This window comes from Folsomia candida, unplaced genomic scaffold, assembly GCF_002217175.1.
Source record: "Folsomia candida strain VU population unplaced genomic scaffold, ASM221717v1 Fcan01_Sc001, whole genome shotgun sequence".
Taxonomy (NCBI): domain Eukaryota; kingdom Metazoa; phylum Arthropoda; class Collembola; order Entomobryomorpha; family Isotomidae; genus Folsomia; species Folsomia candida.
Genome location: NW_019091193.1, coordinates 17,169,308 through 17,186,852, shown reverse-complemented (window position 1 = coordinate 17,186,852; position 17,545 = coordinate 17,169,308). Strand labels below are relative to the sequence as shown.

Below are 17,545 nucleotides of genomic sequence, written 5' to 3'. Positions count from 1 at the left end.
TGAAGAAAGATAATAAGTAAACAAACTAAACTACACAAGTTACTACTCAAAGTTGGTGTACAACAATACACACAAGTTTGTTATGTATAGTTTTGTTTGGGTTTGTAAACAGCCGAGAAGGGTGTGGTGCCCGATATAACAATTCAGACAGCAAATTTGGCACCTCAGTTCATGCATTCTCCACAAGCTGTTTACTGTGTAAAATGTTGGGGGAGACCTGGGTCCGCGTGGATGTAACTTGTTTGCCCTCACTTCAAGTTAGTGCTAATGTTGGGAAAAGACTCTCTTAACACTGAGTGAAGGGGAAACCTGAAATGGTGCTCTCTTGGGGAAAGATCTTTAAGAATGTGTTAACAAAGTATGAAGTGCTGAACAGAACATTTCTTGTTCCATGTTTGAGTTTCGCTGCGTTCATCGTAGCAAGTTGTCATTTCGAGTTATAATGTCTCAACTTCGTCGTTGTGGACTACAATGAAAACGTCGGTTCCCTTACTCACCACTTTCTTCCTAGGAACCAAGACGTCGAAAGGCACGTCTACGGGGTAATGACCAGCACGGAAGATCACGACAACTTGTTTTGTTAATCCCTATTTACTTACTTACTTGGGTCAAAGAGTGAAAGCAAGTGAGGAAGTCTATGTGTTTTGAATTAAATGAGTAATGCTTAATAAGCTCGAATTACTTTGCATTCTTAACTTCATTACTAATTAATGCTCTTTTAACTTTCTCCAAACCCAGTCAAAACAACTCATTTTGTCGGCACAGTAAAGAAATATGGCTTGGCAAGGCACAAGCAGTAAGACATACACTCGCACGTGCAACCTCGCTCCTCATTCCTTCAGAAAACTGTCTATGACGGAAATATGTTTCCACCTCGGATGTCTCGGACGAGATGAACCCAACTAATTGTCAGAGAAAATCTCTGTTCATACGAAACCCTGAACCACTTGGGTAAATTACCATTTCTGGGTGCGAGTGCCAAGTGCGACGAAGAAGCGAGCTGCCTGCCATGCATCCTACCCAAACAATCTAATAAACTTTCCTTTTCCTTTGGCTTGTGTTTCAACTGCTCAAGTTCTAAATTTTGGACCCTTCTTCTTCCTCCGCCATCGCATGAAAAGCATACAAATATTTCCCTGCTGGTCTCCGAGAAAACTCCTCTCTTGGCCTACTTTAATAATCAACACTATCAGTGGATTCCAACCCTCGATAGCTCCAACCTACGGACGGCTGGGGCTCGTGGTGGCAGAGCCCAACAGCTAATTTGATTGGCAATACATGTAAGCGATGGAAGGTGCGTCGAGCCAAATTTTCTCGTTCGTATTGCAGCAACGACGTCCAAAACTTGATTAGCGATATTTACCAGGAATAGTCAACATTAATTAGTTACCTTTGTACGCTACTATCCCCATTGTTGTTTGACGTTTCAATCTATGAGCAAATGGATCAGACTAATTAATTACATACTCGCCCAGAATTTTCTATATTGCTAGAAGATTTGCATCTGTACGAACTTTACCACTCGGCTACTTACTCGCCTTCAATGTATGTATGTACATATGTATCTACGTATAAATATACGAGAAACTACATGGACTAACTTTTTTAACACCGTATTTTAAGGGATAATTAAATTCATGCTGTAAAAGGATGGCAAAATTAAATCAAACCCAAATTATAATTTACATTCACAGCGATTGGTCATGTATTGTTGGCTCAACTTTAATAAATTTTCGCAAATTCTACGCTTGTTCTGTTCTAGATTTGATCTGATTGGGGATAGTGGCTAGTGGCTAGCAAAAAATTTGTGAGCATGAAATACATATAGTAAACATACATTCATATATCTGCTTATACATTTGTATAAGCAGATACATATATGTATTTGATTAACAAATCAGCAAAAAGTGAGAATGGTGTGTTATATAAATTCCATGTGCAGAGCAAATGTTGTAAAATTTCATCTAGCCAATTTTTTTATTTGACCGGTCGGGTGCCAATCCCCATTTGCCAAGAGAACGATGGAATCATCCCGCCTGTTGTTTGATCCATTTAGGTTCCATATTATATTAGATGAAAGTTCTGGGTGGAGCGACTGATGCGGAGCTAAATGAAAGCAAAGACGCAGAATTTTATTGAATAGAAAGTGTGATTCCATTGAGTCTTTTGTCATAAACTCTTAACAGCTTTTGAAAAGCCATCTTGGCATGGCACCATAATACTTCTGGATATGGGGCCACCATGCTCTATGCAACGTCACGCTGCTTGGTCTTGCTGCTAAAACGTCTTTATTTTATTATGCAAGATACAAGCTCAACTCTTAAATGAGGCTAAATTGAATATTCTCTTAGCATCCTTTCTCCACGTCCGTCCTGCTCAAGACTTTCACTTTTGAGTTGACTTGGTCGTCTGCGTCGTTGGCGTGAACCGACCTGAAAGTGACGACGTCTTCGAGACGGCATTATCTTTCATTATCAACTCTTTTTAGGATTTCCAGAAACTTAATATGTTATGTATTAGTGCGTGACATATTTATAGCCTCATCCCTGTTCGGAGGCTATTTTGGTCAACAGTCTGAGCATGTGCTTACCTTGATTGGTTTCAATAAAACGTATTACAGATTTATTTAAATTAATACTTGGATTGGTCAAATGAAGCCACAGAAAAATCGGGACTTTGGATTAATTTTTCTGTTGACCAGTAGTACGTTTGGTTATGTGGTATTCCAATTTTGGGATTGTGTCATGATTTACATGAGGACAGGTTTCATGAAAATGGAAAAAGTAGGATTTCCCATAAACAAACAAACACATTCATTTCATTTGAATGGTTTAGTTGTCCAAAGGACAGTTGAAGATTTGAACCTCTTTGTATTCGGAAGCAAGAGCAGTTTGTGTCAGTGTTTCTTGTCTGAAAGGCTGCATAGGTATATACTTTCTATGTCCGATGTGATCATGAATATGAGAAATGCTTGGGTGCAGAAATCGCCAGAATGAATGTGCGGTTGTTGAATGTAAATCGTTTTCGGGGAGAAATGTTGCTGACGTTGGTGGGTTGGGTGGTTCGAAAGCGGGCTGGCTGGCAGTGGCTGGTGTGCATGGAGGTTGGAATAAGTTTAAGTGAAATAAGTAGCAGTCAGAGAGTCTTATTCAACTTGTCATAATTTAGTTGAATCCGCTCTCTCGTATACATAATTCAACTTTGACTGCTCTTCCAGCTGTGGCTGTCATGGGCTGAGTCTTTCTCAAGATTTGAGATGTCCCTGCCCAACTTCCATCTCATCTATTTCCACCTATCTCACTCGCCTCCTCTTTGTCACTCGCCGAATTCAAATTCATATTTGAAGTTGCTGCACGTCCGCCAGAATTTATTATTTCAAACAATTTCTAACCTCCCTTGAAATCTGAAAATTTGTCATTATTCGCATTCCCCCCTGATCGTGCCTTATATTTAGGACTTCATAATAATACGACTTGCAGAAATGCCCCTCTTCAAAAGTACTACACATACACATGTACATAGATATTTATATGCTGCAATCCGAATTTAAATTCATCCCACTTTCTGAGTCCGTTTATGTACATTTTGGCATAAAATGGAGATGCAGTCAGTCTCTGTGCATATATGTGCAACCTAACTTTCCCTATATTTACTAAGGAGCGGAGTGAGTGGTACTTGCGAAGAATTTAATTTTCTAACGGATTCAGTGCTTTATGAGTCTAGATTCCAGATGGTAAAATTTGGAAAGTTTTCAAGTGGAGGAGAGAATGAGTGAAAAAAGGAGAGTGGTGGGAGAGAGGGAGAGAGATGATAAATTTGAGTGGGAGAGGATTGGAGAAGTAGCATTGTCACGAAGGGAGTGTCGAGGAATTTTAATACCCCGGAAGTTAACCCAAAACATTTTTATTCAGTTCAATCATACACAAACCCAGATACACAAAATTCATCCGCTTTGCTCTGCTTTCTGTTATCACGGACCCGATTCAAACCCCGAGGAGTGGGGAAGGCTTTTAAGAGATGAGATTTCTCTCGGCGTAGAAAAAATGTGAGACATTTTTTTATGAAGGTTTATTATGCAAAATACCGTATGGACCGATACAAAGCAATTGCATTAAACAACCTTGTTCCAAACTTTGAGCCACTAAATAAATCTAGTCACTAAAAATCCTTTTGTGTATGGATAGCTGATTACGTCACATGGCTTGCGTGCTAATTTTCACCAAAGTTAAAAAACACCGTAAAAGGAAAGCTCCAAATTAACAATGGGGTTATTTATAGTATTGAAATATAGTAATGTCTACAATGTATGTCTCTTGAGCTAATTTTTTGCTGGCATACTGGAAATCCAGTGAAGATGGTTTTTGCATAACCATATTTCACTAAATGCGTACTGCATATACAGCTCCAGTCCTACTGTAGGAGTATAAATACATACCTTCTTGTGAGTCTCAGAGCCTCATCCAAACTCTTTTAGGCAATAAATATGTATTTATGGAAATGGTACACTTATGCAAATTTATTCTGGGAAATTAGACCAACCAACAAAGTAAGTCAGCTGAGGGGCACTTGGATAGGACACTCTTCATTTGGTTGCATTGGGGGCTGCAGTATCAATGAAGAATCCTTCATTCTGCTGCCATACGTACGTACGTATTCCTCTGGAGAGCGTAGAGAGGAGCACGGCCAGACAAAGCGTTATTGCCGTTGAGAGATGCAGCTCGTGATTGATGAGGACTTTCTCCTCGACATTCTCGCAGATTCGCAGGTCTCCGTGCAAAAGTAGAATTTCTTTCATTCCATCTCTCTCTCTCTTTGGGGAAAATGTGAAATAAATGACTGATGCTACGCTTCCAGTCAGCACAAGATTCACTTAACTCTAGCCAAGTCACAGCCCAAGGCACTCAACCTAATATATGGGTTAGTGGTGGAGGAGAACTGCGAAAATCGGTGCGAGTAAAATTCAGAAGAATAAATGAATTCGGCGTGGGGTGGCTGGAAACTTTAATGAAAATGGATTAGAAATGACATGACGGTTATTGAAAATGGTCCATAATGGATAATGGTCCAACTTACTGAGGTCGGAGGAGAATGAGGGGCTTGAAAGGTGGATGGATTTTCCTGGTGCATATCGATGAGCTCTTCGTTGTTATTCTCGGTATTGGAAAACCCTATCGTGGATCATGAAGAACTCGCAGCGAGTGTATGCAAATTCATGTCATGGAACGGAATGTGTGTCGCTAATGTACTGCCATTTAATTACAAAACTTTCCACTCAATACTTAAAGTGAGTAACCTACATAAACACATGTATTGCTGCATTTAAGCAATGAGGACAATACTCTTTTCGAATTTATGAATGAACGCAACACGCCATTTTGCTGAACCCTTTCAAGCGGTGACTTATTCGTATTTTCGTCATCCATTAATACTCTTTTGAGGAATAATTCAAGGAGCTCAGTTTGAATTTTCATGCCGTGACACCACTTCAGAGAATCCTGGCAGAAGAGAAACGTGCGAGATTAACTTAAATCGATAATCATTTGTTCCTGAAACCTCAAGCACCGGATGACATTTTTCCACCGATTTGCGTGAATTATATTTTCCTTGAGCAGATGCGTACCACACCTGTAGATCAATTTTAATATACAGTATTTTTCGTACTATCTATATAAAAACCATTTACCATTTTCAGTTTTTGTAAATTTTCTCTTACATTTATATATTTATGTACTGGAACATCTCATCTAGTTTTGATGCAAGTGGTATTTTAAATCTTCAATTTTGATAATTTAATTTAAGTATATGTCATTGCATAATATCGTTGCATTCATCATGTCTGGAAATTTTCTTGGTTCCAGGATACGTAAACATGAACCAAGCTGAAGAATAGGTCATCCACTACTGACCTAAGAAAGAGGTTGCAGTTTCATAGGGAACAACGCGTACCATTATATATGAGTACGTACATACGTACATGCCATGCATGGGCAGACAGTGCAATTCACGATCATCTAGGGACGACTCTAAAAAACCAGTAACACATTTTCCCAAGGAGAGCGATCCATCCGTTCGTCCTCTGCCAACCACCATCATCTCCGTCATCATTATTATCTTCCGCAGGAGGAAGACTTCCGAATAAACTGGTTCAGAAGGGAGTAGAAAATGATGAAGAACCACTTCGAGCATGGCAAGCATGAAGTGGTGCACCTTACCCTTCCAAATATATGTGGTAATAAAATTACACTGGACAGTAAAAAAAACTACATCCCTACCCTACAGCCATCAGTGTATATCTTTTCAAGTATTTTTACGACCAGGAGATGTTGTCCAAGATTGACTCAACTACTCTTGGCCGCACTGCCACCAATAACCAAGAGACGAGGACTACTACTCGGCATTTTATTTGCTTCATACGCATATACATGAATTTCAAAACAGTGCCTGTACCTCTGCAATTTCGAATGAATATATCAAATATATTTCCCTAAACCGCCACTGTTTAATGAAACGATCAGTTGCAAAAACTTTATGCATAACGATCTCATTCATGGGCAATATAATTTGACTCACTGGACTGAACTTCAGTGTCCGTAACAATATCGTCGCTCCCTTCCTGCTCAAAAAACCGTTGTGTTTTATCGTATTTATACACCACCTCCATCAGTTTCCATAATGGTCATTCTCTACATGATGGGAACCCATGTTGGGCGCCTATGTATCATTCATGACGGCGGAGAAGTAGGAGATATTGGGCTGGTAAACAAGGAAATAAAGTAACCCGACGATGGACCTTCCGCCATTTTCTCCGACACACTTTTCTCCACTCATCCTTCTCCTTGGACATACATGTGTGGTTCCTTCAGGCACTCAGGACTCCTCAGTCAGTGGCACCTAGCGTAGTGGTATTATTAGTATGATTAGTGAGATGATGGACAAGCCCACATTGTTGTACCACTCCTCACTCTCACCCTTACACCGCATCGTTTGAGTTTTAGTTGAGAGGAGTCATCGGTTTCGGTCGAAACTTGCTTGTTGGAATCGAATGGTGATAGTGCTGGAGCAGCGGAGAGCCACTCGTTTGCATATATTACAATATTTTTCCATAATTCATGAAAACACTCAACCGGAACTTGGCTACTGCATAACTCAAAGAAGTTCATACTTTTTACCGTGCTCTCCATCTTCCTTTCTTCTTGTGCTGTATAATCCCCTTCAAAATCCACAAAACCACCGCGCACTAACACAAACGAACGATATATTTCATATTTGATCCAAATTTGGAATGCGGGTGAACGCTACGTGCAACGCACCGCTTGCTGGCTACTTGCACTCGCTATGCTCCAGACATTCTCCTTCTTCCGCAAAATATTCGAATGAATAGATTTATGTCGAGAGAGAAAAACGCAAAAATAGATTATTTGAAAACACATCAACTTCTTTCATCCCTATTCGATTACGAAGAGAAACTTTTCCCATTTTCAAATTCCTTCGCTCCGACTCTGCCAGCTCAATGGGCGCTATTCGGACATTCTCTCGTCCTTGCTAATATTATGGATGGAGTCATGTGTGAAGGAGACACCGGAATGTTATCAAATATTGGGAATGGATAAGTGGCAAAAGATAAGTACACACAAGAAGGCACAGACGGATAAAGAAAGAATGCGAAGTAGGGGAAAGTCAAGGACCTCTCTGCATCACGTTTCCCCCAAGGCGGCAGAGCTACCCAAAGGCGACGCATAAAAGACTTGTGAATCAGCTTGATTACATTTTGAATCGGAACAATAAGCTTAACAAGATTGATTTAGCAAAGTCTACGCTCTTCGCCTTCTCGCAATATGTGTGCGATGATACATATGCATTTACCTATATACGTAGCTATTTGTATGCAAGGATGATTGCATCAAAGCAAGAATTGTACAGGGAAGTTTGCATACATATGTACACCTAGGACAAATAAGCACATTGTTTATTGTGAAATTTTACGATTTGATCTGATGTAGTGGAAATTGATAGATTTGTTCTAATATAAAACCCAAGGAAAAAAGGTGGGAAAATAAAATGCAAGAAATTCTCTCCACTCTTCATCTCCAGTCTCTCCCTTTTATACGTATTGTACGATCTCTACGACCCATACTCACTGAAGGAAGTAACTTGTGAAAGGGTCGTGAAATCAACAACGGTGTCCATATTTCGACTCAATTTCAACTAAAGCATATATTTGTATGCGGTGAAACGACTCAAATTTTAGGTCCGGTTCCGGATCCAAAGTCCTGCTCTATATATGAAGAGCATCATTTGGCTACAAACATTTGCTTATCCATTTCATCATTGCATGAACTCAACCATCCGAATCCGCCACTCACTCACAGTCAGTCAGTCAGGAGTGGTAAGTAGCAAGTGCCTCTGTGAGAGGATATTTGCTCAATTTTATACCCGAGACAGAAGATTCATGCCGACTGGAGATGATGATGATGATGATAGCAATATGGCATATGGAGAAAGTTGGGACACAAGTGAGCAGAATTGTAACAAGGCGGAGAAGACCGCTCCTGCCTCCTCTGCCACGAACTGCGGATAAAAACCAAGTGTAAACATTGCCTTTCTCTGACTGGAACTTGATGATGATCATGCAGGAAGAAAACCAAGGAGAAAAGGGGTGTTACAAAAGGCGGAATTTGCCGGCCCCAAACTTTTTATGATTTTTTTCTTCCCGTGAAAACATAAAACGAAAGTCATATAAAAGCCATGAAGCAAACTGGAGCGAGCTAATAGAAAAATTTCCACCAAAATATATTTGTGCTGTGGACCAAGAAGATGAGAAATTTTATGTTTGTGTTTATTATTATAAATTAATTTTTCTATGTATCTCCAGAAGACATATGATACTTAGATAGTTAAGACGCTTAGGTTTTTTTATTGCTCTCTCCTCCGCCCATCTTCTCAGTTCTTACCCACAAAATTCTTCCACAGTCTCAATGGCACAGGCTTCAAGATGTACGTACACACACAGTAAGCACGTGCATGTATACGTTTGAAGTTTGAGTTGTGGTGTGCGTGTGGACAAAGTATTTGCCATGCTGTTAGCCTTCTCCAATATTGTTTCCGTTACATAAACTCGATTCCACTGATGCAAGGATGAAGTTATAGTTGCTTTTAGTACTCATACAAGTGACACTATCAACTAAAAAGGAATGAAATACTTTTGAGAACTCGGGCAGCTATATCGGAGCGGAGAGAAAGATTCTTATGCGAAGCTTCTGTCAATCCCATTAATTTCACTTTCTATTTAAGCGAAGTCTTTCAGATTTCCTGCCAAGGCCAATAGAACGTGGCGGAGTGAGTAGCATTTATTGCTCTGTCTGTCGGCAAGTTACTGCTACTTATGTACTGCACATAATATTAGTATACTTATGTGTACACAAGAATCTAGGGAGATCGAGACGATGAAGCTTCCAGGAAGACAAGTTGATGTTTAGCTTGACTCATCCCAATGTTTATTTCTTTGGAATTTTCTCCTAAGGAAATGAAGTAGTTTTGGTAATGTCCCACTATCACGATTTCACGACGGTTGTTGCCAAACCCACCGTCGTCGTCATCATCATCGTCGTCGTCGTACATAGTCGCAGCTGATGCGGGTGGCTTTCCTTTCTCAGGCCAAGTTGTTCCGTCATAATAATCATAATGAGCAAGTGCAGGCAGGCAAGAGGCAAATTTCCATGAGAAAAACTTTGTAAAGTTTGGTAGTACGGCTTTGGTGAATGAATGACTTGAGTTTGGTGTGGATTTTTACTCTCATTACAAGACTTTGCTTTTTCCGGGTTTCCTTTCGCAATTTCCACCAGTGTCGGGGTAGTAGTACTGTGTTGTGTTAATCTAAAAAGCACTGATGGTGTCTTGATGGGAACATTAAGCAGGGAAAAGATGCAATTTCTTTGTTACATTATTTGGGGAGGAAGCAGTTTGGTCGATTTGGGATTTGGTTTCCCCATTCTTCGCTGTAGAATAAGGGCCATGAGAATGTCATTTGAGTCTCAAATTTTGTTTTACGTGATTTCTCTCCATTGGACGAACACGAAATAAACTAACATCAGATGAATCGTAGCGCCTCGTTGTTGGTGAGCTACTTTGAAAACAAAATCAAGCCAATAAAACAAAATTGGGTTAGTTCAGCTTCGATGGACAGAGGCGAGGGAATTAATTCTCATATTGTTTTAAGGATGGAGCTCATTAGCAGAATGTCTAGCAATTTACACTTCACGAATGCCTACATGTATTTATTTACGTACAGGTATTATGTACCAGCAAATATTTGAGTAGGGCTGAAGGATATATTTAGCTCATAAAAGATGATCAACATGTTCTGAGCAATTTTTGACAGCCTTTGAAATTCTCAATTCTCATATTATACGCATTGCAGTCTCCACGACTTGTTATTGAAGTTTTTCAGTCCTTGAGTTTCCTTCGCTGTTTGAGGAAAGGCGTTGGAAATATGTATGTGGGTTGGGCAAACGTAACCTAATAAGCATGTGGCGATAGTAAATTTGCGAATCCTTCGCTCTGTCTGACTCACAGCGCACTGTACGTGCAATCTGTAAGGTGTAAAAAACGGGTGGCTCGCTTTCTCGGTTTGTTCGATGGAATGAGAAATTTTACACATGACTAGTTGCATTCAGTCGCTCAATGTATCATCATCAATTCCTGCTTTCTCCAATCCTACCACCACCACCGCCAACATCCATCCCACAAAACGGTCTCACACCCACCACACACACACACACACCCGAACGAAACAAGTCTTGGTAGCTTGCTAAACCACTTACTCTAATCAGTCGTGTTGTGTCTGAGAAATATAGGAAAACACGCAACGAAATCCGTGCCGTTTCCTTTAGCATTTTTCACTCGTTTCCGTTCTCTTTCACTCCAATTCCTTGACTTTCTGTCTCAGATTTTTTCCTTCTTTGTTGGCATCCCCTTATTTGATCTGGTCTTCGGAAATGGGTCGACAGCTAAGGATGTTTGTTTAGGCTGCCACCACCATTATGTCATCTTGGTCTACAATGCACCAATTAAAATACAGCTTCAAGACAGCTGTGAAGCCCTGTTACGATTACGATGGCACACAAGTTTATGTATAAGCACTAATTAAACGAAGCACAAATCAAGGCTCGAATTTTTATTTCTTAATCCTACTAAAAGTAGTTATAAATCTAGCAGTCATAAATCCTAGTTGAAATTGAACCTCATCTTGAAACTAAATATGTGTGCAGCTTCCCAAACACTATGCAAAGTATCGTGTTATCTAGCTTGATATGAATTTGTCTGTCGAATGCACATGAGCAAATCAAAGGATGCAGAAGGATATATTGCATTGACGTGGTTGGTTGGATAGTTATTTGGATAGTTTCAAAGGACACGTTTGAAACGAGAAGTCCACATGAATGAAAATCAGACAAAAATGTGCAAGTAGCAGCGAGGAACGGATGTGCTGGAGAAAGAAGGCCAAAAGAGAAATCTCCCCAACTGTCTTCCCAGCCATTGGACATGTACATAAGTAGATACGTTAGATACGTTGGAGAATTGCTTTCGTGGTGGTGTTTTATGTGTCTCATGTCCAGTCTGCTTTTCATTTTTCTCAAACAAAATTGTATTTCCTCCCCATGAAGTTCATCCTGTCAAATTGACTTTATTCCATCTGTCCACTCCACGAATGTATGTTTCGCAGAACAACGAAAATAATACAAATCCCACCACGAAAATGAAACTATTCTTCATGTATCGTGGCATCAGCAAAGATTTTCTGGTTCATAACGGCGAGACGACAGCTGTTTTCTAACCTCACCCACCTTCCATTTCTGCTAAATATCATTAACAGTGTGCCAAACAAAATCTTATCATGCCTGCAGCACTGATGGAAGGGCAAAAATTAAATCACGAAATTAATATATATGTATTTAGACAACCAGATTTGAGATTAAGTTTCGCCACTCGATTAAGGGTTTGCCATGTTGATGGAGTGGTTGGTTTGCTGGTGAGTTGAAGTACTAAAGTAAGTTTATTTGCCTTTGCCTTAGGTGCTTGGTGCTTGGTGAAGTTGGAGTTGGATAAGTAGATCGAGCAACACACTTGTGTATATCTCTCGCTCGAGGTCTTGGTGGAAGACAGTTTTAAGTCTAAAGTAATGGAGACGGTGCAAGATTCTGATTAATTGGTTTTCTCAGAATCTCAAGTCTCAGACCAGCTCTCTAATTAGTTTGTTAAAAAGTATAATGAGTAGACCTCGACTAGCATTCGACTGGTCTTCCCCTCAGCTCATCCGCATCCACATAAGCGCACAGCTCCACGGAAATACCTCCTCCTCCCACATGCATATTGTAATCCATAAGACTCTATTGTTAGCGGGGTTTACACAGAATGCATTATGTAATGCGTTTAAACAACTTGCATCCTATATTTTATGTAAAATAACAGAATGTTTTACGTAAAATTAGCCGCAAGTTATTCCGTTGCGAATATTATAGTAATTTGACAGCAAACTAGTTCAAAACTAATAGTTCTGAAAAGAAGAATTTTCATACGTACTTTTAAAAACCCTGTAAAATCTTAAAGGATCAAAATTTATGTCATCTTTCATTTCAAACTTAAAAACTTCTAGGAAATTGAAAACGTCTGGTAGAGTGGATGGATGTTGGGTTCAAAAGAATATTATGAAACTACATGCAGACTTATTTACATATATGTACGTATATATATGTACATATGTGTATGTGCATATATCTAAAATTAGCAGTTATATAAAATGGTTGGTTTTATTTTACTGATCAAACAAATAGAAAGTAATTTAGCTACTTACAAAAGCTTAAAGTTGAAGTTGAAGAAGGAAAAATTATCTGGTTGGAGTAGAAACAATACAACTTTCAATGTGGTACTGGTTTTCCAGTGCAATCCAATAAATTACGAAAGTAAAGTACATAAGTGCTAGTGGTGGTGGTGGAACTACTCTTTTAGAATTACAAGGAATTGCAAAAGTTGGATCCAACAATTCACTACAGTTTCATTTGCCAACTCCCAGTGTTGTAATTTCTTTCAGTTTTGAATTATACATAATTGATGAAAATTGAATTACAACAATTCTGGGAAAGACTTTCAGAAATTGAAATTCTAACAACTATATATATAACTATATACTTATGTATATTGCCAAAATGTAAAAGTACGAAAACTACCTACACGTGTTTACTTAAGCACTTGCTAGTTGGATTGGAGTCATTCACATTTTAGAATTTTGAAGTGCATAAATTACATAAACTGGGAAATTAAATTGCGTGTTCAATTTGAATGTATTGTTATAAATTGTTATAATGTTTAATTTTTTTGTCAGGTGTTGACCGTTCTGCAATCCCGGCTCCAGGAACCACCCACCAGCAGTCGGCAGCGTCGGTCACAAGTGCGGGACCTGTGAAAATGGCATTGAAAGCGTCCGTAACCGGGGTCGACGACGAAGACAGTTCGGATCCATCAACAATGCCATATTTTGATTATGGAGTCCCTCGAAATGTGACAACTGTGGTAGGACAGCATGCATTCATCCTCTGCCGTGTTCACAGAATGCAGGACAGATCCGTAAGTTGCTAAAAATTTGCAATTCAATATTACGCTAAAACAATAATTATCAAATATCTGTACACATACATAATAATTTACGTTTAGACTTGAAGCAGCAAAAATTTGCTGCGTAAAAATAGACGAATACGATAGATGGATGAAAAAGCACAATAATTGCATCGACTTTTATGAGCTTCATTAAGAACTGCTAAATAGTCTGTGTTGAGGTTGGAGGTAAAGTCATAAAGTTTTGAAGCAGACAGAGTGACTGAAGTGGGATGATGAGTAAGTGAGTTTCTCATCTCAAATCCACCTTTTATTAAAAACTTTGTGAGAGAAAGAGCAAGAAATTCTCTAGATTTTTTACTTGTTAATAAAGAGGCATTATCATATCTTTCTCCACCAGCCGGCCGAGTTGACTGAGGGCTAGCAAGGAGAGGTTTTCGGTTATTAAAAACGAGGAACAAGCCAGAATAATAAATTAGCTTTTGTCCGGAACTCAAAAAATGTATAACACTTGCCAAACCATTCCCTTCCCTTCTGGATTCTCATCCGTCCTCACTTCGCCCAGACTTTCTCGTCCTTCAAACTATTCATTCATTCATCCGCCTCCTCCTCCTCCACGGCTGGTGGCGTATGTTGGCTCCTCGTCATTTTTGGCCGGATTCGAGTCGTCTGGCTCTGAACTCGAACTTTGTGGTTTATGAACGTCTTAAACTTAATGTCAACTCGAACGATTTTTTATTTCGTACCCTCGTCCCTTGTGATCAGGATGATTGGCAGTCAGCCCAGTGAGACAAGGGTTGTGATATGATGGTCCTAAAAAATTGTCCCTAAATACATAATTTAAATGTAAACCAAAGAAACAGAACATGCACAATTGACTACTGCATTTAGATTTATTGAGAATTTTCAAACCAGTATATTTGAAATGATGATTTGTTATAACTGTCAGAGTAGGAAAGTTATAGCTGAGTTAAATATATGAACAAATGATTTATTCAATGATGAAAAGTAGTATGCTTTAAAATGTTTACACGTCATGAGTCTATTTTGGTTTAGTATATTTAATCTAAACTTCCGAATTTTCGTTAGAATAACGCAAACTCCATCCGGAGTACATATTTAACTTGAGAAATTCTTAGAATATTATATATTCGCGTACAATGTTGTACAAGACTGCATATGAATCAGTTAAGTGCAGGAATCATATCACACGCGAAGTGTATATAATATATAGAATAAGATAATGCCCTAAAAATATCATATTATATTCATATTCTACATCCCATTCTAATCCTAAGCGTTACATAATCACTACTTTATCTTACGAGCATATTTGAGACTTTTTAAATAACGAATCAGATTTGGAGACATTGATTGAAAGATATTACATTGCCTGGATATTCGATAACAATTCATCTCAAACAGCATGATACTGAAGTCGAACTATTGAAAACGTATTTAATATATTACGAAGGGTTTTTCAAGATGGTACACACATCATTATGAGAAAAAAGCTAACGATTAAGCGTATTTATAGTAGAGTTCACAAAGACTCTCTTGCCTAACTGACCTGCTTTCACCAACAAATATAAACTCAAGCTTAATTTCCCTTAGTTATGCAATACCAAGGATGCAGCTAAATAGCATAACTGGTATTTCATGCAATATGCATAAAACTTGTAAATGTACTTTGAACTCAATGTGGCAAAAATGTTATATGGGAACTTTGAGCAATTACCACCAGACTACATTAGTACTTTAGTTCAGATGAAATTTTAGTTCTACATAAGACCAAGCTTTTAAGTAATTAGAGGCAAAGTGAAAGAACCAAAACTAATTTTTTTATCAAGTTTACAAATTATTATAACTAACATTTTCGAACTATTAAATATTAAACTATGTGCGGAATATGTTTGCACTGCATATGACCCGTTTTATAATCATGATTGTGTTCCCATGCTCAGAGGATCGTTCTATTCCATTTAAGAGTAGTTGGCATGAAGTTAAATCATCCTTGGTAGCCCGGTCGTGGGAAAGTATTTGCAAATCTAGAAGAAGAAAGAGAGACGGAGAGAGCTAGTTATTATTCTGAGCGAACGTTACCAATAGCCGAGGGCCATACTTTCACAAGATGCAATAACTTGTCCCGGATATAAAAACTCATAATAATGGATCCACTTTTGGTCGACAGCAGAGCATTGTTCTCTCTCGGCCTTCTGCATACTTGCTACTTCTTGGAACAGTGGATTTCAGTATCTCAAATGAAGCTGAACATGTGGGGACTGACTGACTGCAACCCAGCAACTTTGTTTTCCCAGACTTTCCCTCAAAGAGAGTGCGTAGCTTTCCTTCTGCTCTATGATTATGAGGAATAATAAAATTATATAAAGTGCCTGTAAAAGGACGTTTCCCTCCATTTCCAACTGGCAGATAATGACAGGAGATGATGTTACACTGTCACGATGATGATGTAGTCCGATGTGATACTGACTGGGTACAACCGTATAAATATATATCCAGCTCCAAAAACCATCCCGTAATTTCCCTTCAATCTCCACAAACTTCTGTTATTATGATGAGGATGACCTTTCTCCTACATCGCTGTCGAGAGTGCTCACACCGCATATCGCGGCTATCGGCTCTCTGCAGAGTTCTTGGACTGCTCTCCTTCTTCCTGGAGCAGATGACGATGCGATTTCTAATAATGGTGAAAAGTGTGACATATATGAGGTACATACTCCAATGACGAAGTGTGGGTGTATTCAGTCAAAGCCATTTGGATGCCATCCAGGAAAGGTTCTAACTTGCTGGATATGTAAGTGAAAGCATGGTCAGCCTATATATTCAAGCCGATGTATACGATCGGACAACCAGAGCAGCAGCATAGATGGTGAAGAGCTCTAGAATTTGGCTTAGAAGTACGGCACATTATTATCCCAAAGTAATCACATTTAAATGAAAGTTCCCTCCTTTGTAGTCAACGCCTCATTGCTACTCACAAGAGTTGTGGTATTTTTGGTGTACAAGAATTTGGCCTCCGTGTGTGCGCAATTTTGTGATGCTGATGATAGAACCCGATATGTTTAGCACAAACGTGCACTCATGTGATATGCCTGTGAAAAGTGGAGAACATTACATGCCACGCTTGATTATTACCAAACGTGGTGAATATATAGTAGAAATTGTGGTTCAAAGAAACATCCCAGTTCCTCCTGGTCGACAGCTCTGTGAAGGTTGATGAGGTTTATTGTAGAGTGGAGGAAGGTCAGCAACTACAACTTTAGTGAATGTGAAACTCTGTTCCCATGTTCCTGGATTAGCAGTTCATGACTAGAAGAGTAAGTATGAACATGAGACGAGTAATCCAACTTCAGCCAAACACCTAGAGTCGGCCCAAGTTAGACGTACGTATAATAAGAGATCTAATAAGATATGACACGGTGTGGATAATATCTACCATTTTCAGAATTTAAGACACATGCGAACGATTATTATACCTTCTTACAACGACTTTCGATCATAAATGTCGGTCTTTTGTAACTATCGGATTTGGCCAATTTCTGTTTCCAACAATTCCTGCCAATTTTATTCTTATTTATATGGGCCACCGTTCAACAACATCAAATTACAAAAAGTCGCGTAATTAAAGTCAGCCTTATAATGTACATTTCAAGTTTACCCAAGGTTTCCCGTTCTCAAACATACACTGCGTTACACGTTACAATTCTTTATATTTCTGCTGATTTACACAAATCACAAGTCCAAAAAGTGCTGTTTTCTCTTTTTTCACGGTATAAACTTTTTGTGTTGATGCCCAATCACCTTGAAGAGAGAAACGTAATCTTGAATCTGATGCCCTAATTTCCATGTCCATCCGGCGTTGACAAAGTCGTCGGAAAAGACTTGACAGAAAGTGAAAAAGTGGAAATTCACAATG

At 39.0% G+C, this 17,545-nt stretch overlaps 1 protein-coding gene across 1 annotated transcript in view; it reads left to right on the top strand.

The window, feature by feature from the left end:
* Positions 1-17,545, top strand: part of LOC110843321 — an 82,637-nt gene that overhangs the window by 48,805 nt on the left and 16,287 nt on the right. The window contains exon 3 of the mRNA XM_035856991.1: positions 13,379-13,620. Coding sequence (XP_035712884.1) covers positions 13,379-13,620 — 242 coding nt within the window. The remainder of the gene's footprint in view (positions 1-13,378; positions 13,621-17,545) is intronic.